Raw genomic sequence first — 23,735 nt, forward strand, 5'->3', positions numbered from 1 at the left:
TGTATTTGTATTATGTACACCCATATTAGGTATTGATCTTGTCTCCGTATACCGGGTGTTCTACAAATATGAACATAACTGAATTTTCCTAAAAATATATTAAAACTGCTACATTGCACATTCCAGGAAAACAGTTTTAGTTCTTATAATTGGGAAATAAAAAATAGCACCAAAATTAATATACTGAAATATTAATAACAATAAAAAATAATAAAACTGAGAATAATATAATGTAAAAATATTCAAACATCTGATTTAACGTTATGAGTTTTAAACAAAATTTGCGAATGTATACTGTAGTTTACTAGCAACTATTTAAGTCATTAAGCAGATACGTTAATTTGTTATAAGAAAGATAACATAAGACTAAAGTAAGGAATGCATCCAAGATCGACATGTAAACTTCGGTAGATTGATTATACGATGAATTGTAGTTGATCTACTTCCTGCCCACAAGCATAGACCGTATCCGCTCTCTATTCTTGATTCTGCGATCTCACCTTACTGTGGTTTCTGACCTCTTTACAGTTTTGTATCTCTTTTGGTCTTGTGAAATCTTTCAATCGTAAAATCATACAAGAAACGCAACTCAAATGATAATAAAACAATTCACTCGAATATATTTTCTTTATTTCATTTGATATAGCGAGGTTATCTCTAAAATGGATAGAATCATGTCTATCACTATAATTTTTTGCATATGTATATTATCAATTCTCAATTGAAACAAATGGAATAAATTACAGATTCCGCCTTTATTAGCCAAACTCTTTATTACTAATTTTCTAATAATACTAATTACTTTAATAATAATAATACTAATAACTTTATTACTAATAATCTACTAATTCTTGGCCATATATATCGATGATTAGATTATTGAGAATGAAATCATGAATTTCCTTTCACAGCCTACACATATTTCAGTATTAAAGAATAAGAAGCAGTACAAGTATTTTCCATCTTATGATTGAATATTATGGTGGACAGCTGCTCCTAGGATACACATTTTAATATAGTGCTTGTTAATTTTAACTTTGTAAAGCAGTACTTGCGTTTATGCCTTTATGTTTCTCTATCATAGTTTTCTTTATGTATTTCATACGTAAAATTTTGCAGAGTTGTTATTCTTAGACTAAATATAATTTCTAAGTTCATCGTTCTAATTTGTAAAGGGTAGAGTAAATTTATTGATGTTTTTCTTTCTAAGATCAATATCTTAATTTACGTGATACGAAATTCTATTTGTACTATATACTGTCTATGGTGTAATTTAACTTTAAATATAAAGTCATTAAATTGATAAAAGTCGAATCATTTAATAAGAGGATACTGGTAAAGTTTTGAATTTCTAGATGGCGCTTTCATCACTTACACGTTGCTAGGCAATCTTTTTAAAATAAACATTGAATTGTGATGAAAGGAATATAAATGAATGAAATAATAAAAATATATCAATTATATTGATAGTTTTGCAACAAATTTCTATATATATATATATTTACAGTAATTGATTAAGACATTATTGTTTTAAATATGTTCAAGAAGGATATCGATTTCATTAAGGAATATGCACAACATGCAGAAGATAGAAAAGAACAAGATTTAAGTCTTTGTTATGCATATCCCATTATGAATAAAGTTTCAGAAATCAATGTTCTTACTAATGATACTAAAAATCTGCGAAAATTATGTCAAGAAACTACATTAGTTGAGGATGGATTATATTCTTCTAATCATCCATTCGTTTACAGTGATATTAAACTTTCTGAACTTAGTAACATGAAAATTTTACAATACGAATCAAAACGAAAATTCTCTGGCAAATTGTTAGAAATTGTAATTCGTGAAGTAAACATTAATACCAATCAATCAAATTCTATAGAAATCACATCTGTTTATCTGTTATTCAAAAAGAAAATTATATGTAAGGTAAATAGTCCTTTTAATAGAAAGATGCATAAATTGTTAATAAAGAGTTCAGAATGCAATAATCTTTCTACACAAGTACACACTAAAAGCGGTCAATCTAGCATCTTACCATTGCCATTACCAAAACGCAACATTGAGAATCATACAGCAGAAATAGATTTTGCAATAAGTGACAATTTTGGTAGAATACACGCTGGAACCGTCACTTGTACAATTACTTTAAGTAGTTATGGTGAAAATGAACAAGAGTCATATGCATCTCATTTTTATAAATTAAGTAATGATCCAAATGATCCACAAAATCATTTGTCTTTACTCAAGCCATCGAAAAGTATTCATAAAAAGCAAGTGAAATACTTTTTACTGGAAGACCCAGCATTAACTTTTGGCAGAAATTCAGAATTTATCACACCTAAGAAAAGTCAAACAGAGGAAACAAAATCTCCAGACATAGTCATAACAGAACAACCTGCATTTTCTTTGCTCAATATATCATTCAGGAACTTATTCCAAGTTAAACACCCACTAGAATCATCATCTGGTACCCGTAGACACCATACAATAGGAAAAACAATTTTGTCTGTAACTATTCTGCGAGGAATAGAAATACCAATTAGAGAAGAGTCTGCATTAGTTCAACCATTTGTAGAAGTTGAATGGGGTAACACAGCACATACAACAGCCATAGCAGAAGGTTCAGCACCTATATGGCACCAAACAATGTACTTTGAGTTACCAAGACAAAATGAAGAGCACTGTATAAAGATTCGCTTGTTTGATCAGCATCCTGTTTGGGGTCAACAGTGGATAGGTGAAGCCAGAATTCCTCTTGAACATCACAGAAATTATCAAGAACTTGAGCGATGGATTACATTATCTCCATTATTTAGCCCAAATTTGTTATTTGGATACATACAAGCTAGTCCTGGTCAATCATGTACTCGTATTTACGTTCTGATGAAAATGGATCATTCAAGTACTCCTAAGTCGGTTGAAAGTACTACTATAAATACATTATTGAAAGGAATTCAACGATGTCTCGTTACATCATATAAAATTGACGGCGTCGAAAATCCGAAAGATGCTGCGAGATTAGTGATGCTTGTACCATCGTTACCTAATCATTATGGGCCAATCACCCCACGTCAAACATTAAACATACGTAAAGTGGATCACTATGGAAGAGCAACTCTACTTGCAGTATTATTACAAGGTTTCAATCTGCAGACATACGTTTTATTAGGTGTGTAGTAATCGTACTTAGACTACTATGTTTTTAATTGTAAACAAAAAAAATGTATTAATGATTTTTATATTAATATAATAGGTTCTTCTCAAATAAGTAAATGGACGTCATTTGTTTTAAGCATCAGTGAAAACGGAATATATACGCTATGGGATGCAGAAGTTGGAAAATGCTATAAATTAGATGATACCCATTGTCCTTTAATGAAGGTGTCTCGACTAATTAATCATTCTGGCGTTAGTATCATTGTTGTTACACATCAATTTATTTAAAATAATATTAATTTTTTTAATTATTACGAATAACATATTTTTTAGATATGGGAAAATTTGCAAAAATCTATTTTGGCCCATAATCTCAAGTACGACGTGAAATTAAGCAAAGAATGGCGATTCATTGATATTACGACGTCAACTAAAAATGATCATACTGTGCAAGTATTAGATTTAAGTATTACAGAGGAAGAACTAAGGCAAATTAAGAAGACCGCTATGGATTTAGAGCAGGCCTTAAAAGATAAGTTAGCTCATTGGCGTAGCACAATTGGTTTAACGACGATCTTTAATCGACACGCAATAACTATCTTACGAAATTTTATTTCTAAAATAGAACCTTCTTCAGAAGTACAATTAGATAAAAGGGATTTGAAACAATTATACAGAGCTTACCACGTTCATGGTTTTATTTTAAACAAACGTGAATGCAGCATCGATGATTTGAGCGAGTATTTACATGCGACGAAGATTTATAATATTAATGATCCAGTTGAATTTGCTGTGGTATGTCAGATACAGCCTTACATAGGTAAAATTTCTTCGATTTGGCTGGCTGTTATAATCCTTAAAAGTCGTGATTAGTTGTCTGTACGAATTAATATCAATTTCTATATTAAGTGACATATTAATTAGAATTTAGTATTTAGTATTGATTATATTCGTTTATTGCATATTTTTATATTGCATTAAAATTAATATTACAATGTTCATGAAGTAGGATAGTTATTCTTTTTATCATATTCCGAAATTTTGTATAAGGTTTTGATAAACAAACTAATAGAATATTAAACTTTCGTAAAATAACGTAGCATTTTTTTATTATCGAATTATTTACTTCAATAATATATAATAATTGTATATGAGATTAAAAGTTTATGATACAATAATTTTATAAAAGAATTAAAAATTACAACTATATTGTCTTTTTAATTATGTTACCTTTTTTTGTAAAAACGCAAGCTTTTATAATCCTAATTTTTGTAAATTCAATATACATTTTTATCAAATTTGTGTGTATAATACAGTAGTCCTTGGAAAATTTTTTTAGATTTTGAGAGATTATGAGAGAATCAGTGAATACCCATAATTTATTTACTTATTTTGTTCCAAACAATCATGTAAGGATAAATGGTTTTTTTCATTGATGTTATTCATACCTGTTGCAATAGTACAAAAAAGGTGGATAGACCAGTTTTTTGAAATTTTAATCAAACGAAACTCGGCATCTTTTATTCCGGAACTACAGCATTATATCATCCAGTGAAATTTAATACAAGAAACAAATATCCTTACAGTAACAGACATTTTAGCCTGATTTTAATACGTACATGTTTATGTTATAGTGACAATATACAACATAATACATTTTTATAACCTCTTTTATATCTAAGTTTATCTGTTGGTTTGTGTCATTTTTTTAATATTATTGGAAAGTTATAGTGAACAAATATTATTGGAAATAAACATAATGCATCTTTTAGTTTTTTGCATTGCACAGCAATGCCGTTTTTATAACAGTTGCAACGTTCTTTACATATTACGCCAATAATAAAATGTATTAACAGTGTTTTGTTGACTAATAATGTTTAGAAATAGTTTAAATAAACAAACATGCCTAAACAACTCGAATTAATTTTTACAAACGATCATGATCATTTATTTTGTAAAAGTTTTGCGATAATCTATGTCTTCACGGACGAGTTATTCGTTTGTGCAATAAAACATCTAAATTTCCAGAAAGTCTTTATGTATAAAAAGTCTTATTGTTTTGATATTTTTGGTTGGAACGTATAAAATTTTTTGCACGCAATTAATTTATTATGTGTATTTATATCTGTATGTAGAATATTAATTGTAGAAAAACGTTTTGTATAAATATTTATCTAACTTATCAATATCTTACCAATTGACATAGTGAATCAGCTTTTGTTTCGAACGAAACAAATTAAATTCGAACGAAAGGATGGACATTACTACTAGTTTGTTATTAAACAAACAAATCTTCGAGTATAACTAATAAAAGAATATCTTTTGTTACTCCAAAAAAATCATGTTCATTAAAAATATCATTAAATAATGTACAAAGATAATCTTAGATGTATAACAACAAAATTTAAATTCAAATTCTTTACATTTTCATGAATACTAGTTCATGATCGTGTTAGAATATTGTTTTCCATGTATTCAAAGAGAGACTGCAACATACTCGAATATCACGATACAGCATTAACTAGACGTCAAATGTGCAAATATTGGTACTTACAACTTTAACGTGACCGTCATATTTGAATTCTAACCTTAGATTTACTGAGAGAAAAATCTAAAGGCAGTTTCCGACACGACGATCTGTTTCATTTTGTTTTTTTTTTTTTGTTTTACAAGGCAGATTTGAACCGTCGAACACAAAAGATCGCTTAATTTAAACTTATATAACGTTATCATAATTGATCACACTGGATCTTATGTAATTCGCCTACTGACGACTAAACTGCTAATATACTCGACTAATTTGTATTTACAATACCTTAGACCAGCGATCCGTCGAACTTTGTGCTGCTGATCCAAGAATTAAAAAATCGCAGGCCGGTAAGTTTATAGTCGCGTTTACCTTAATTCGTCAAAGAAATATCGGTTTCTTTTATTAAACTCGATGTTTCTGCAACGATATATGTATAAGTATAGTGTACTGAACGTCACTCATCACGAAAAAAGTGGCAGTTGCAAGAACTAAAGATTCCGGTTCTAAGTTATCGTTACCGATCGAATTATTTTTCAAGAATTTCCGTTCACTTTTATTTTGTAACTAAATATACCGTAGTTCAAGCGATCTTAATATCTTAACGAAGGACTTAGGAGCGTATTATTCATTGAATCTTCTTAGATACACCATTCGCATATCCATTGGCGTGTCCATTCATAATGTTTCCGTTACACATAGCTGCGCCGGTAATTTTTTTCTTCAATTGCGTATCCGCCTTCATTTTTTCTAACTGTCTTTCTGCGTATGCTTGTTTACCCTAAAAAATTATTATTAGAAATGTTAATATTACAGTTAGTATCAATATAGGGAGACTTCCAACAAATTTACCTTGGCAATGTAGGCTTTAGCGTAGAAATTTCCGAATAAAACGATGAAAGAGACCATGTAAATGACAAGAGCATACTGCATCCAGAGTGGGAAATCGCATCCCGACCGAATCCCATTGATGCCGAGGATCAAGGCAGTAGTAAATTGGATTAATTGAAGAATCGTCAGATATTTCTTCCACCAGAGATATTTAGCTACAGAGGGTCCCAATGCGGCTAAGCCATAGTATGAATACATGAGGACATGGATAAAACTGTTCACCATGGCTGGCAGGAAAGCTAAAAAAAAGGATTTTTAATTAAACATTTCATTCTAACAAGTTGAAAAGAAAAAAGGAATACATATTACATTAAAAAATTTAATACACATGTGATTATATACTCCAAAAAGTATTTTTTATTTCAGTGAAAACGAGATCCTACGATTTCCCTTCTAATTTCGTAATTCATAAATGTCTAGAGATATTATGATATGTTTTGTACATAAACCAAGAGATATTATAATTTCCTATAATTGCGTGAACTTTCTATAAAATCTTGGATTCGTCGATTAGCATGACTGGAATTAATGTGTATAATTTAAACAAATCTAGAAAAAATATATTGTTTAATACGGTTCAAGCTTAAGCTTTACTACAATGTAATGAATTACATATTAGTCATAATACGATAACATAATATAACAATATTGCATTTAACGCTATTTAGAAAGTGGATATGTTAGTAATTAACGAGGGATACGCTATTGCAGATGTTTATTAGCAGTTTTTATATTTTTATCGTATTTTACCAATGATATTCATTTAAACAGTCATTGAACGGTTTAGAAGTAAGAAGGAGAAAGTGGACGAATAGTTGCGTTTCAAAATTTAATGAGAAATATAAACAAGTTTTCGCTTCGAATATTAATTTTAAATAAAAAAAAGTTATTGACTGGAATAGCTCATTCTATAAAGCAGTATAAATTGATATATTTAAGTATTCGAGTTTGAAATTAAGAATGATTAAAAAATAAATTTTTTTTTACTTTATATTTAATATCGATGCTATTTTTAATTAAAATGAGTTTTCTTTTCGAATATTCCAATTAAAAAAATAAATATGTAAATAAAAACTATATGGATCGGTATATGTCTAGAAACTATATGTCTAGAAACTATATGGATCGGTAGGATAGTTTAACTTGAAATAAATTATAATCGATGACACAAGTGGCAAGTTATGTATTTACGTAGTCAATTATCTATATCTCTATAATTGTCTGGAAAGAATTGGACACAGATAAATACTTACTAGATCCGCTTGGAACCCATTTGATACCAATCCACCACAACGAAAACATAGTGGAATGATGGTAAACATGAAGAAAGCTTAATTGATTATCCTTCTTCCGCAAGATAAAGAAAAACGTATCACAGAACTCCAAAAGTTTGCTAAAGTAGTACCACCAGACTGCATGAGCAATCTAACAGAAACAATTGTTATTTTATTTTTCAATCAATTAAATTTAAATTAAAAAATTTATATTAGTATGTACCTGCAATTCGTCTGGACGAGTCACGTGCCTAATCGGCTGACACACATAACTATAACGTAACCTGGTGGAAGCTACGAATAACTGCAAATAATAAATATGACAAATTAAGATACCAGGATTATAAAATGCATAACCAACTCTTAATAGCGAAAACAACGTACCTGTATCGCGATGTACGCGTTAAGACAGGCCATCGCAAGATTATACGGAACGAGTGCCCACGTTAGCTTGAAGGCTTTTCGATTTCTCATGATCTTTGGCCCGGCCCATACAATGAGTAAATACAACATAGTGTATATCAATGTAGGTTTTGGCGAATCGACCAGAAGCCATCCTCTCGTTCGTTCATCTGTAAATGCGTAGTTACTAAATTTAATTGTTAAACTATTATTAAAATTATAATAATTAGGTACATTAGGGTTCGAAATAATGCATTTTTTATTTAGTATCGAAAGAAAATTGTATTTGTAATTTTAATATGGCTGTTTACCGGCAAGGGATAGCGTCCAGAGGTAGTAATTGTAGGCATCATTTATTAAAGTTGCTGTGGAATTAATTAAGCTTGCCATTGCCTGAAACAAGATTAAATTGTATTACACTTGTGAACGGATAATTCCAGATTCGAGATTGGAGTGTACTTTTAATAAAAAGTAAACTGAATGTAAATTACAATGCATTTCACGACAGTGACTGTAAGCTCATATATAAGCTTATCTCCAATTACAAACGATTATCATGCCTATTTTAATTTACATTTGTATTATAGAAAACGAATATTTAATTACTGTAATAGTCAGCTATAATTTTATAACTCTTTTGTAATTACAGCAGAATTTTCATGAGACCGGTCAAACGGTACACATACTAAACGAATGATTATAATAAAAATGAATCAAAGATTTCCTGTGCGGAACGTGCGCACGACTGTGCACGTGCGATTTACCACCATTATCCTACGCTTAATGAGCAGCTTCTATGCGCGTTATCCGGCCGTTCACTTAAAGTTGGAAACGTCATATGTAACTTTCACGTTATACCTGTCAAACCGAACGCTATCTCCCTAATCGTCTGCGGGAAAACACGTTTCGTTGGATCTTTCGAACAGCTCGGGTTTCGAGTTGGGTCGATGCTCCGACAGCAACTTAGGAATGTCTACTTTCATTTGCGGTTTAACTTCGCCGTGAACTTGTAGCAAGTGCAAGTGCATGTTCTCCCCCCGGTATGGCAAATTTAGCTTTCATCTTGCATTAATTAAACCACCTTATGGAGCGTTGATTGGATCCGCGAAATCTGACGCTGTTTGCATGCTTCTTGTTAATGAAACTTGTTCGACTATTTCTTTAAAGTTTTGTTGATTTTTTGTTAAATATATATATAAGAAAATATGATAGAATTATTGTCACATAGATATCGATATTAAATTTTCTCTTTGTATAAGATTTTTTATTTTCTTTCGCGTTCATTATTTTATAGAATTATCAAGGGATGGAAAATTTTGTTTATATTTAAACCGTCCAATATCGGAAAATTAATTATTTATCGACGTATAATTAACCGTCCGTCTGCATGTTGGGTCATTTTCGATCAACGATTTTAAACACTTTTTCATTATTTCTATATTTCTGTTTAAATTTTGCTTTGCTTAAAAAAATTAAGGTAACATGTAGCAAATAAAAGCTATTGGATGATATTCTAGAGACTTGGGAGAGTATTCAAGAATTTCGAGGGATTTTCAAAACAAAAACCTGAGAAAAACTGCGTGGATTTAGACGATCTAATATGTAAACGGCGTCAGTAAACTTAAGGTCGCAGACTTAGGACTAACAGCGTAATAGCGTCAGTAGAAATTTGTTTATGCGTAGTCATATTTGGAAAATTTTCAAATTCAATTTCTTTGAAAACGAAGCTTTACATTAGAAAGCTTTATTCTATATTTCTGATTCATTCTCATATACATAATCATTTCACTTTCGAATTTATCGTTTTATTGCAAGACACCGCGTATATGGTATGTGGCAATTGGAACTACCATACAGCGCTTCGTCCAATTTATACATTCACTCATCGAAAGTATCATTTTTGAGTCTCACTTAAAGAAACAAATACGGCCAATCATCGAGGTTAAATTACCCGAAAAAAGAAGTTACAACTTCTTCTAAAACAGTTTCTCCCCTTGTGATTAAACCATTGGAACGAACCGACGTTTTTATACGATTTTGAAGAAAATAAATTATGATTTTTATTAATCATTGGCAGAATATACAGCTACAATGTCACTGATCTTCAAATGCCTGGTACGAGCAACGAGCGAATGATTTCTCGGGAGAAAGTCTCTCTGATAAATCAATTTGTAATCTCTGGAAGCTGAGTGAAATTACCTACAAGACTAGTTTATTTGCTGTAAGCAATGGAATGTGCCGTGGATATCTCACAATCGACACATGATACAAGCTGTTCATTGTCGAACGATATGTTAATTTCTAGACACCCTCGTTTACGGTGTATCGTTTTTCATTCGTTTCTCTTTCCTTTTTTAAATATATTCTTTCACATTGTAGTTAATTGTGTTCTTATTTAATTTTGGTATTTACATCTTTCTGTTAGTGAAATTTAATTTTTTTTTTAAGTTTTTAAAAAGTTCCGTATTATCTGAGGTCCTTTGAACTTTAGCATAACTTCATCTTTTTCGAAGTTTTAAACGATTTTAATACGAATTTTAACACGAAAAGTACAAAAGTATAAATAGACAGATATTGTAAAAGCATTTAATTAAACTTTCAACCGATTAAATAATTAATTAAATTTAAATATATGTATTTTATCAAAACATTATTTAGTTGCATTATCAAAATGTTTTCTATGATTTTATGAATACGATTTATGAATACTAACAGCCTTTGCAATATTTATAATTTTTTCCAATATCCGAGTTTTCTATTATCCGAGATAGACTCGTGTCACATTACCTCGGATAATCGAGGTTCTACTATATCATAACGTTAGCAGCTACTCTTCTGTTAATCTCTTTGATTTTCTTTCAATCTCTGACGAAGGATATGAAAATAATTACAAACTCTTCAAAGGAAAAGTACACCTCATTGAGAACCTCATCTAGAATTCTATCCAAAACTCCATTAGGGACACCTGAATCAAAACTATATTTCTCCCAAAAAATGTTTAAATTACATGCTCTATGAGAGTACAAGAAAAAAGATAAGAATTTACAATTTTTCTTAATTTTTCTTTTTCTTTTCCTATTTCAGAAAGTTTAGAATTTCAGGAACAGGATTCAAAACTTTCATAGAGACTTACTCTTGTTCAAAAATGCCCAAAAATCACATATTTTCCAGATAAATTTCCACAGGACCTCCAGTTAAAGTCTTTCTTTCACACTTGCACATAAAGTTGAATTTTCAAAGAGCAGTTGAATAGATTTCAGCACAAGAAGGTCAGGGAGTTTCTTACCTCGTATACTACTGATCGTCAAGAAGCTAACGGCGATACCGTCGTGATCCTTTTCTTCCCCGCACACACCAACGACGAACGTCTAATACGATTAAATATTATACAAAAGCGGTCTAATATCGTATATATCGAGAACAAATAGTCACTAGCGCCTCTACGATTACTCTGCGATCTACTCTCCTGCACGCAGTCGCGGTTTTGTCAAAGTGACATGACACGTTTTAATAAATCTACTGTCGGACAGCTGACACCAGCGGAGGTGCCGCTAGGAATCGGTACTTGTACTTGTTCACACGAGGAGAGGATCGTCATACGACGAGGTCGATCGGCAAAGTGGCAGCGCCTTGTAGCCTCTTCTCCGGTCCACTTTATAACTTTGGTGTCGTCCGTCTGCCGATTCTCCTGCTGGTGGTAACCTCACGTTCCCGGAGGTAGTACGATTTCATCGGCACGTGAAACGTTAAACGAGGCCAAAACCCCTCCGCTACTTCGAAGATTATATCGAACCCGTGGGGATAGATCGTTTGGAATCGGTCAAAACGATGAAGGCGCGTGTCCCACCCCGCGCGATTCGTTTGCTTTCCTCTCCCCTCTGCTGTTACAGCGAATGAGGGGCTATAATCGAGGGGAGTGTTAGTTCTTCGAATGTACAGTGTTTTGAGAAGTGGCACTTCGTCGCCAAAATTGTAAATGTCTTTATACGTATCTATCTTTTTCCAACACAAATCTGGGCTGAACTTCGTTTTGGAAAACACCGAATTTGTGATTTTTTTTTACAACATGTATGATTGCTTTGATGATCCAAATATCCAAAAATATTAATTTTAAGATGCGGAGATCATTATTTACATTATACATAAAAAGTTTATGCATGTCGTGCAGTTTATTTAGACACATACTTATGTATGTTTTATGACTTACATGTATCGGCAGGTGATTGATTAACGGAATGAATTGAATATCGGTTTGGGTTGGATTTGATTAATATTATTAAGAAACACGTTGAAATAAACAAATTCGTGCCCTATAGAAGATTGGATGCGCAAGAGAAATCGTTATTATGAAGACCGATCAAAGTCCAAGTTACGTTTCAAAAACTTGGATTTTGACTATGAAATTACCACTTTGTATACCACTGTGGAACGTTACCGACGACGCTGTGTGTGGCTGATAGATCGAATCACAACCGGATCGGTTTCGAGAGCACTGGTTACACGACTGTTTCGTTCGTGGCCTCGATTTCGAGGTGAAGGTTAGGATGCTCGGCCGGGGTTTTTTCTCTCGTTTTTGGTTGAATGATTTGACAGGTGGAGATGCTTGCTGGTCGAGAGAAAGGGAAAGGAAGAAGTACAAAATGGTACCATTATAGGAGGGTGAGTGCGCGATGGGAAATGGTTCAATTTAAGGGAGACTGTTGAATAGCTTCAGATAAATATTGGCTTTCTTTGAGAATAAAATGGAGCTGAAATAATTAAGGAAGGTTATGTTTTATAGAAATTATAGTTTTTGGAAATGAAAAATTTCCATATTCATTGATTCAAAATTGGATCAAAGTAGTATCGGGTTATAAGCAAATTCGTATGTGGTATAAGCGTCGATAGAAGTATGCACAGAGCTATTTACGAGACTTTAAAGAGATGTCGCGCGGGCAGATGTGAGGATGTAAATATGGATCCAAGAGAAAGCGATACACAACATAAAACTCGTCTTTCGAGTGATGAATTAAAACAGGTCAGTGGTCCTCTTTTAACCGTAAAACACGTTTCCGAATATGTAAATACACTAATTCTTAGTTCTTAATCATCTCTTACTCGAAAACATTTTTTAGGCATTTAAAACCAAATATAAACTTATTTATTCCTCAATATAAGCTTCAGACGAAAAGTTACGTTTCCTAAACGAATCTATTAAATTTTCGTATCACAAACCCACGTGTTTTATTGCGCTATAAATATATTTGAATAGCAAGTTAAGTTGCCTTTTCATTTATCACATAGCAAGCAATTTAAAAAAGATTTATTTTCGCTATTTGCATAAATGTTTAGCTGCCAACTACAAAATTTGGGACATCATTTAAATAAACATTTTGCATCCGTCCCAAGATAAATTATAAAATGTAAAAGAGAGGGACAAAACTTAACCCATACCAACTAGCTTTTAGATAAAAATTCTGCAGCTGTTCGAAGATAACCTAAAAAACCCCCAAAAAGGAGAAATAATTCATGAGATTCGCAACTGTCAAAATCTCTGACATAAAAATCGTTGAATACATAATCCTACTTTCTGTGCCCTAATTTGATGGATATAACATTAATTAATTGTCTAACGTAAATTGGATAAAATATGGATGAATTTGAACAGGAAGCATATGCTTCTTTCGAGGAATCCGTAGACGGAGGTAAGGAAAAACCGATTTCGATTCATCTCATAGATATTTAATGGGATCAACTAATTGGAATGTTTCTGTCAGTTATGCATTGCAATAATCGATGCATAGACCACATTAAAACTAAAAAGTACAATATAAATTAACACTCCTCTGCTAGAAGCAAAGAAGTCTACTGGAACCAAAAGCCAATTTCTTTTTGTTATGATTAATGTCTAATTTTGTGTTTAGTATCTAACACCGTATGGTGATGATGAAAGCGATTTATCTTCCTATAATGTAACGTAAGTGTTACAAGTTATATATGCATGTATATATGTATCTATTTTTTTTCAAATCTTATTTTATCTCCTGATTACTACTCTCATTATAACACAATTATTGTATAATGCTTTCATAACAATCATGACCTCTTAGAGAGCACAGTATCACTTGTAAATGTTTTATAGTTTGAGTTAGATCTTTAAGCTTAATTGAAAAAGTTAAAAAGAAAGGAAGACGATTAAAGAAATTGGTGGTTATTCATTGTTGTGCTACATAACCTCTTAAGTCACTTGTAGGCATTTCAAAGCTTGACCTGTGAATGCCCATCATGTCCATAACTATCACTGACCCATCCTTTTTTCTCGTGCTCTGACAAAAGTTAGAGGCGGAGGAGGAAATGGAGACAAAAAAGAAACAGTTGAAGGAATCTGACTGCAGAAGGAGAAAGCGCGGCCGGTTACTTTCGTCGGCGTACACGCGTATAGTATACAGCAGTCCGGCCTGTGCTTTTTTCTTCGCGCTTCGGCTTCATTCTTTTTCGCTCGGCCTGGTATTTATCTCGGTCAAGAAACTGCTCGTTCACGCAGAAGTTCCGTTGCATCGTCATTTAATCAATCAATCGATCTTTTGAATTTCGGAATACGGTTAATAAAATAACCCTAGACTCGTCGATCTAAGATTAATAATTTTAAGAATTTAAGAGATCTTGTGCTATACTTGAAATATTTTTAAAAAGATTTAGATAACCTATCAATAACATACACGCGCAAGATGTTTTCTTATTTTATGGAATTTAAATATTTCAAAACAGAAATTTTTATTCTTATTACGTTATTTATATAATTTAAATGACTACTTTTACAAAGACTCACTCGAATAAATACATACTTGAATCAAAACAGTTATTTATACAAAACTTTCTTCATTTGTATTCATATGAAACTTCGATCAAAACTTTCATTTATAAAATATTCATTTTAAGATTAATAAAATACAAAATACAATTTTTGATGAATTTTGTGTTTTACCAAATTTCTTTAAAAATTAGATAATTTTCTTTATGTGTTATTACAATGGTTCATGACCTTAATTATAATAATTCGCGTGGTTAATGAGAATTGGTAAAAATAAAAAAAGTTGTTTTCACGGACAAAATGAGATCAATGGAACCCAATTGCGCCCGGAGCAAACTTTCATCCGGATTTACTTCTTTCCCTCTTCCGTACGCATAGCCCATGAGCAAATGCCACACTATTGATAATGAAATACATAACTATTATAAAAATATAAGATGTGATAATATAAAAATCAATTACTATACGTGTAGTAGAAACGTCATTGATATCAATTAAAAAATAGTGTGCAATCTGGATAAAAATATTTCACTAATCACACTGTTTACTTTTCGAAATAACACTCCTTATTATTAGCAGTGAAAGTATAAGCAAAAGCGTTTGAAATAATTATAATAAACTGAGTAATCCATATAGAGGGATTAATATTTCATAAAAATTACAGTAATAAAAAAAAATGATACTTATGGAACGATTAATATAACAAATGTGATGTTGTTTCCTCTTCGATTATTTTCTCTGTTTCTTTAAACTATGTGTTTGCTACATTGTAAATCTGATATCACATTAGAGAAAGTTGCAATTAACAAACTATCACGAGACTTCATCCTAAACATATTTTACAACCGCGAAAATATAATGCTTTGCTTAATTATACATTGTATTTCCTGCATAAAGTACTCTTGTTCATTTTCTACGCCATTTTAATCTTGTACATGATAACTTTTTTGTTGATAAGTTTTGAATTTAAGTTCTTACTTTCATTGCAAACGAATGACGTTAAAGACCTCGTAATTAGAACGCTACAGTACTTGTTTGTGAAATTAATCGATGACGATGCAATAGCACGCGAATTGTACGCGTTTGCATTTTTATAACCTATAAAATTTGCGAATTAAGCGGTATACTTGTCATCAAAGCTGCAATTCTCGGAGAAATATTTTACGTGATTTCAAAATTATTACACATTTTACACATTCATCCTTATGCAATGTATCGTGATCTTTACGCAAAAACGAATGAAAAATATGAAATACATTTCTTTGATATGAAATTTCATTTTAGAGAAAATTAACTTTTGTAAAATTTACTAATATTTATAACCAATATTTTTTTCTTTACTTAGCACTTTAATATAAAACTGTTAGACATCTTCTACGAGAAGTCTTAACTGTTTAGAATTTGGAGAATGCATAAGTTTAGGAGAGTTAGCATACTGCTCTAGGCATAATATGGCGTGACCAAATTTTCTAGTAAAATATCTTACCAGAAGCAAATATATCTTAGCCTTAACCACTTTTTAATTTAACCTCCAGTTTCCCTATGCATATGTATACATATATCTGTATATATGTATATCTAACCTGCAATTTTCCTAATTTTCCTATACATATGTATATGTATGTAGATACATGTTTGTACGAATCGAGAACTCATGCTTTGAAAAGAACATTTACATAATATCAACGCTTATTCTGCACATCAGGATTCGGTATAAGTCCTAATTGAACATCAGAACGTTTAAGAATATAACGTACGTTTATTAGTGCCAGAACACATAAACTACATGCTCTCAGATTCCTGCATTTCTCATTAAATTACAAGAGAAAGTTGGACTTAGATTCCACAACACATTCTACGTCAACTACTTTGTATAGAACTCTGATTTATCCTAATTTTTTATAATAAAAATTTCTTCAATTTATATATTTCTAGAATTCTTCAAATCCAGGATTTTTTAGCTAGTCCCTCTTTTAAATTGAGGTTATCTTTGTTATATAGTACAACGTATGAATTCTTTCGACGTTCTGAAATTCCCTAAAATTCTTTTATTTGGGGATTTTGGAAAAAGTTTAATTGAACGCTTTATATGTTTCCATTAATAATTCATATCTTTCTAATTAAAAATGACATGTTTAATTGCTCTAACGATACACTTTGGTTCGTTAAAATTATTTAGTAAACGAGAATTATATATCGAATCATTCTCGCGATTCTTAATTCACGTAACCCGTAAAATTAACAGTGAACAGACAGCTGGTTAATTGCTGCGAAACGTATGACAAGATTATATTAGGGATAAGCAAGTAATATGCAGATACTACTGTCATATAAACAAGAAGCAGTAATTTTGTATTTTGTATCAGAATAATGTATGCACTTGCTTAGGGGCATAAATTAATGTTCCAGAAAAGACAATGAAGTACAGTAAATATGAACATTTAGTCACTAAACCACAGCAAAAGTATATTTTATCCTGACCACGGTTTTGTATCTTTCTTATGTTTTGTACGACTTAAACATATCATTTTTAACGTTTGATTAATTTCATGTTTATCTTTAACATCATAAAAATTTCATGATCTTGTTGTCTTTCTTTTATTAACTATTGAAAAAATTCGATGATTAATCGGTTATCTTAACTCGAATAATGGAATTAAATCATATAATCTGATTATTCCCACGAGGGCGCGTGCATCGACAAATGGAATATCTATTTCTATAAGTTCTACATATATGTAATACGTGCCGAGAGAATATGATCTACTGGCATACTTCGAATTCGTGGATACCTGTATCACGGAAATGAATATTGCGAAATGTATGTGGATTCAAAGAGTTAATATTTAACTATGTTCGTTAAATATTTGTTGACTGTTATTAACGTCCCGAGAACCGGTCGTAAATATTTCATTGTTTAAAAATCGTCACCCTCCGTCGTTATCAGAATTACGAAATGCAATCTTTACACATAGCTTATTTAGATGAACGATAGTTTATTTAGATTTTTCTGCAATTTGTTTAAAGGAAAGAACTCGAAATTTTATATTTTAAATATTATATGAAAATTATATTATATCGTTACGAAAAATGGCAGTGGTCTGACTTACATCATTATGATTCTTAGTCTTCTATATCATACGAATGAAATAACAATTTATGATAAAATAAGTAGAAAATATAAGCATACAGCCGACAAAATATGTAAACATATGTGATGAAAAGAATTTTCACAACCTTGATATGTGTAGGATGTGTTATACTGTACTGTACTGTACTTGTACTGTAGAACATACGAACTTTAACCTCACTGCTAGTAGTAAGAAACTACATAACATCAGAAGCGCAATCGGCGCGGCAGTGGCGGATAATCTTGATGTATACTACTTATAGAAATGTGAAATCGGTCTTAAAAAATAGTTCTAAATTTTTAAAGGATAGTTTAGTCTATATTTGAAAATCATTCCCGTTAGTACAAAATATGGTATTCAGATTTCAAAGAGCTCGCAATTATTTGCCTATAGTAATTACATAATTATAATGCAACAAAGAGTACATATTAGTTTTTTTATATTTACATATACGTTACGTTTCTTTTAGATACACATATTTTTGTCTGTAACTAAATATACGTACATGGTTACTCACCTAAAGCCGAACAAAAATATGTGTATCTAAAAGAAACGTAACGTATATGTAAATATAAAAAAACAAAATTCTAAACAATTTATCTTATTTTAAATATAAAAACACAAAATTTATCCCTGATTCCTTTTAAAATTAATATTACAAAATGATCAAAGATTATTACGAACAATTAAATTCCGTCATATTTTTCGAGGAATTGTCTACGAATCTATTTATACATTTTTATTTCGAATTGCCTGCAATGGAAAAATGAAAACTTTTATACGAATCGTTATTTATTGGGGTATAATTTGAAATTATTATATCTGGCATATGATCTAAATAGTTGATTCAGTGAAACTGCTTTCCAGAGCCTTGCGATAGTCGATTGCCGGCGAAACGACCGGTCGAAACGAAGGAAAAAGTTGTCAGGTAGAGAGTGGTTACCACACTTCCTTTCTCCCGAGGCTAACCAACTACACGTATAATCAGTCGAAATCATCAGTATTCTTCAGATCGTTATAACCGTGAAATCATTATTATCGTTCATCGTTGAATTCAGAAAATTCAGACCAATGATAAAGAAGGAATCTACACATATCAACCGATAACTAGACCTCCAATGCGATCGAATTTACAAGTTACCGAACAACTATACATGATTAGAAGTGCGAAAAAGGAAAGGATAAAAAAAACAGAAATATATTATGGAAGAAATAATGAGATAGTATACGTGTTTTACATGAATCGAAGCCAATTTGATTCCTCAATTATGAGCGTATTATTTATTGAGTTTCTAAAAATTTCTTCTGTACAATTGCGTTAAGTAGGAATTTATTTTTTCTTTTAGCTATAAATTCTAATGAACAGTTATTACTAACTTCCATAGCATTTAATCCTTTCACTGTTCTGCTATTTCTTTTTTGTCACTTCAATTAGTATGTATTAAATGAACCATGATAAATGTCTAGTAAAGGTTTCCTTTTGCAGTTAAGAAGTAAATTAAAAAAATCTTCTTTTATTTTACTTCATTCCCACAATATTCAGAAGGTTTCATCTTCTGAGAACACTATGTCTGCTTTAATACGGATTTCTCTACTAACAGAGTTTAATACCCCTCCCCTACACCAAATAGACATTAGATAGTATCAACTGTTATCTTCTATCGATTCCTGCGAATGATACAATATTGTAACGTACAAGCCATTGTCATTAATAGAAGCAGATTATATTGAAGGAAATCTGAGAGAATAGACATGGTGAAAAGCAAGCGCCGATAGCATCCAACTCGTGGGTATCTTAAAAGGTGAAAGGTGATTGATCTTGTATACTACGTACGTTTTACAAGTTTCATTTTGAAAGCAGTTCTTGCTTTGCAGTGTCTTGTTATTTACCTTGTACTCTAACTTTCGTTTATCATTGTTCATTACAAGGTGTTATTTGTTTTTGGAGGTTATCTCGGTCTTTGCATCCTATCTTTATATTTAAGGTTATTAATTAATTTATTTTTCAAGACGATTCAAAATTGATTTGATTGAAACTGTTTAGGAAAATATAGAAAATTTTACATAACGTAACAAATTGAAAATATGAATAGACAAATCAAAACTATATTTAAACAACTTTTCAAAATCTTTTTAAAGGCTTCTAAAGATGCTCTAACGATCACCCATGGAAATAACCAAAAAAAAAAAAGAAACATCTACTGTGTATGTGGGAAATATAAATTTTCAATTGATGTAACATGAAACAAATTAACAGATTCGTCTAGACAGGAAATTTATAATGAACTACGTTTCCATTGCAACTAATGCCAATGTCAGCGCATGCATATGTCGATAAAGACAATTTGTTCAACATTTTCCTGATGCATGATTTGATCGGAGGCTGGCTCGCACTTTCTTCTGTACCGGTTGCTTGAACTTGCCACGATCAACCTCACTTTCAGGTCAATGTTTAGACTCGAGAGAATAGCGAGAAATATACGATGATTAATAACAGCAAGAACTTTCATATCAATATTTATTTATATATGCTATTATATATACTGCTTAAATTAATGGAACTAAATAACTAAGAAAAACAATAATATTTGTGTTGATTTAGTTAATGTTTATTTAATTCAAATGTTATAGAAAGGATAATTACATTTCTAAGATCTAACTAAAGATTCTAGATAAAATCGTCATTAACTGTCATTAACAATACCTAAATATTTAAATTATTTTTTATAGAAAAGCGATAAGATTTAATTGTTATGTATACACATGCACTTTCAATCACATTGATTAAAAAAAAATGTCTGACAATAGGCAACCTATTTTCCTTTTTACTGTACTTTGACTCTCTCTTGTTTTCTAATCGTACAAATTAATCACATATCACCTTATATCTCGCTGTATCGTGGCTGCATTATTTTGAAAACTTTTTAGTGAAAGTTACTCTAATCACAAGAAAAGCTATAACAAATTCAAATCAATTGACAATTCTATTTAAAGATTCGAAATTATCCCGTCATCCAACAATTTGAAACGTCAAAACTGCGTCTCAAATTTTTTTTGTAGAATAAAAGATTTATGTTACAATAAAAAATAATTCAGAATTAATGATGTACTAGAATACATTTATGTATTTGATATAATGTATATATGAAAAAGATATATATATATATATATATATATGTTATTTTTACTTCAATATTTGTATTTGCTGTCATTAGTATTTTCATGTCCATAAGCTTAAAGTTATTTTTTTAAAATTCTTTATATAACTCGAAAGGGTATAAATAAAATATCCATGTGTATTTCCTCAACTACAATTGATATCGTATCTAACCAAAATGATGAATGCCACCGACATCGCCTAACTTATAATCGATCAGTTATTACGCTTTATGTCTGTCTTTTCGATCGTGTACTCTTTCTCTATCTGTCGATTTCACCGTGGGTCGATTTGCATTTCCAACCGCGAATTTACCTGTTAAGATTGAAGACGCAGCGAAAGTGAAATCTCCCCAATGCAACAAGCATGGCGAGATACCACACGCATCTAATCCTAAACGCGATTTGTTTAACTTGTAAATTACAGTGTTATCCGAGCGACCGGACAATGAAAGTTACTTAAAGAAAGAAAAGCAACTATTCGATAACGCAAATGTTTACGATTAATTACTTGTGTATATACTACAAACTGGTGATTTAAAAAATAATGATTTTGAGGTTAGAAAAATGAAAACATTGAGTAAAAATAAATATCATTAGAATAGAACATTTTATATAATGTTTTTGTTAGTTAAATTTCATCACGTAAGAGGATACTATTTATTTAGCAAACTTCGAAATTACTCATCAAAACTATTCACGCAATGTCATTTACGTAAAGCAAAATTTTTTTCGAAGGTCACTACAAAAAAAAGGAACAAGCTGTAGTTGTATAAATGTTTAACTTTTACTCTACGTTTGAGCAAATTCACTGTTATTCGGCGAACAATGAATATTTATTGCGATGAATATTTAAATTATCGCGCGTAATTATTTTGAATATAGTATAGTGAAGAAGATGAGAAGTTGTACAAAACATTTTCTTATTAAACAGAACAGAAAAAGAAATTTTTAAATATATCGAATATAATACAACATATAAGAATGAAGAAGGTATTCTTCGTAGAATACGGCACAAAATTTGAAATATTGTAAAGAAAAGTAAAAAAATAGCCACGTGCATTTTATCTAAAATATAATATGTACTTGGTGCAACCCTCTAGAGTCTAGACGTTCGATCGCGACTGTTCGCCAAGTCTACACCAGACTTAAAAGTGAATGGGGAATAAAAATAGAACTAAATAGTTACACCAAAGTTAACCACAGTCAACTTGCCTCTGAAAAAAGTTTGAATTTCTACTTTATTATCTATTGGTTGTAATCTAGGGGAAGATCTAGTGAATAATAATAGGAACATAGACACTTGGACACTTTTATTCATAAAAAATCCTAACAAACACATATATATCATTGAACAAAATAGCTAAATTGGATTTATTTGTATAGTATGGCGATTTAAGCTATAATTCGGTTAATAGGTTAATAAATAAAATTATGTACCAAATGATCTGAAAGGTTATACATCTATGTTAATGGAAAAAATAATCAAAATAGATCTCTAATCGAGAATTAATAATCTTAGTGTGACAGTTACGTGATTCATTCTATATAATCAAATATATACACATAACTTATTATAACTATTTTGATCGGCACGCTGTTCCAGTCCGCACTAACGAACCTCCCAGAACATAACCAAAAACATCTTAAATCTTCTCTTTCGTATTTAACCACCATTTATCCCTTCGAAAAAATTACTCACCGTCTTTTTTTTAAATTATCACGAGACTCATGTCAGGAATTTGAACACCAGTGGTGGTTTCGCGTCAAGGACCTCGCAGACATACGAACATCATCGTCGTTGTCGAATCTTCGCCGTTTCGTCGGTTATTCCGCAGTTAATAAGTCCCAAATTTAACAAAGGAACTCACGTAATATGTATGCCATGCACATCTGATTAATCTTTAAATATATAACATAGATAGGAGACACTGTACACGATTCATTAATGTATTTCGAGGAAAACACGACAAAAGCTGTTTTAGGTTTCTCGAGTGTGGACGGTGCAGGCGCCGGTCGGCCGCCATCATAGAAATCAATACAACTGCTAACTAAGGGGAGCTCACGTCGTATTGTATGGGATATTAGGATGAACGTAGGATATCGTTTGGTTACAATGGATTCTGAAAAACCATATTCTGATGAATATGTTAGAACAATCAAATATGTACAATAGAACTTCGATTGTTGTACAAAACAGGATTGAAGAAATATCTAGATATCGAGGTTCATGCAATAAAGGAAGTGACCAATCGAATGGTTCACAGTTACAGTCCACTGTATACTTCTTATTAGTTCTTATGGTGTAAGCTCTTCATTTGTATATTCGTAATCAATTGTAACCAATATGGATATAAGATATTAACCCTTACTATGTATTACCACATGGATGCATAGAACGA

General features: G+C 31.1%; 2 protein-coding genes across 3 annotated transcripts; one reads left to right on the forward strand and one right to left on the reverse strand.

Annotated features, from left to right (window-relative positions):
• The first annotated feature begins 1,325 nt into the window (after positions 1–1,325).
• LOC100742850 (coiled-coil and C2 domain-containing protein 2A-like) lies at positions 1,326–4,516 on the forward strand. The gene is made up of 3 exons (XM_003484860.4): positions 1,326–3,175; positions 3,260–3,414; positions 3,496–4,516. The coding sequence occupies exons 1-3, from the start codon at positions 1,537–1,539 to the stop codon at positions 4,033–4,035; spliced, it is 2,334 nt and encodes a 777-aa protein (XP_003484908.1). The 5' UTR covers positions 1,326–1,536; the 3' UTR covers positions 4,036–4,516.
• Positions 4,517–4,865: 349 nt separating this feature from the next.
• On the reverse strand, positions 4,866–23,380 carry LOC100742966 (elongation of very long chain fatty acids protein 4-like). Of its 2 annotated transcripts, none has more exons than XM_012385925.3 (7): positions 23,036–23,380; positions 8,568–8,649; positions 8,239–8,426; positions 8,078–8,158; positions 7,834–8,005; positions 6,542–6,819; positions 4,866–6,470 (listed from the first exon to the last, which is right to left on the reverse strand). In XM_012385925.3, the coding sequence occupies exons 2-7, from the start codon at positions 8,644–8,646 to the stop codon at positions 6,318–6,320; spliced, it is 951 nt and encodes a 316-aa protein (XP_012241348.1). In that variant the 5' UTR covers positions 8,647–8,649; positions 23,036–23,380; the 3' UTR covers positions 4,866–6,317. The 2 variants fall into 2 exon arrangements, with proteins under 2 accessions (XP_012241348.1, XP_003484909.1); XM_003484861.4 differs by lacking the exon at positions 23,036–23,380 and adding an exon at positions 11,543–11,934.
• Positions 23,381–23,735: the final 355 nt, after the last annotated feature.

This window comes from Bombus impatiens, unplaced genomic scaffold, assembly GCF_000188095.3.
Source record: "Bombus impatiens unplaced genomic scaffold, BIMP_2.2 scf_0023, whole genome shotgun sequence".
In the NCBI taxonomy this organism is placed as follows: Eukaryota; Metazoa; Arthropoda; class Insecta; order Hymenoptera; family Apidae; genus Bombus; species Bombus impatiens.

Excerpts from the sequence above, each read along its gene's own strand:
- LOC100742850 (XM_003484860.4), top strand. The coding sequence starts at position 1,537 with ATGTTCAAGAAGGATATCGATTTCATTAAGGAATATGCACAACATGCA. Across the intron at positions 3,176-3,259 it reads GCAGACATACGTTTTATTAG|GTTCTTCTCAAATAAGTAAA; the intron begins GTGTGTAGTAAT and ends TTAATATAATAG. Across the intron at positions 3,415-3,495 it reads GACTAATTAATCATTCTGGC|ATATGGGAAAATTTGCAAAA; the intron begins GTTAGTATCATT and ends CATATTTTTTAG.
- LOC100742966 (XM_012385925.3), bottom strand. The coding sequence starts at position 8,646 with ATGGCAAGCTTAATTAATTCCACAGCAACTTTAATAAATGATGCCTAC. Across the intron at positions 6,820-7,833 it reads ATGGGTTCCAAGCGGATCTA|CTTTCCTGCCAGCCATGGTG; the intron begins GTAAGTATTTAT and ends CCTTTTTTTTAG. Across the intron at positions 6,471-6,541 it reads CTAAAGCCTACATTGCCAAG|GGTAAACAAGCATACGCAGA; the intron begins GTAAATTTGTTG and ends ATAATTTTTTAG.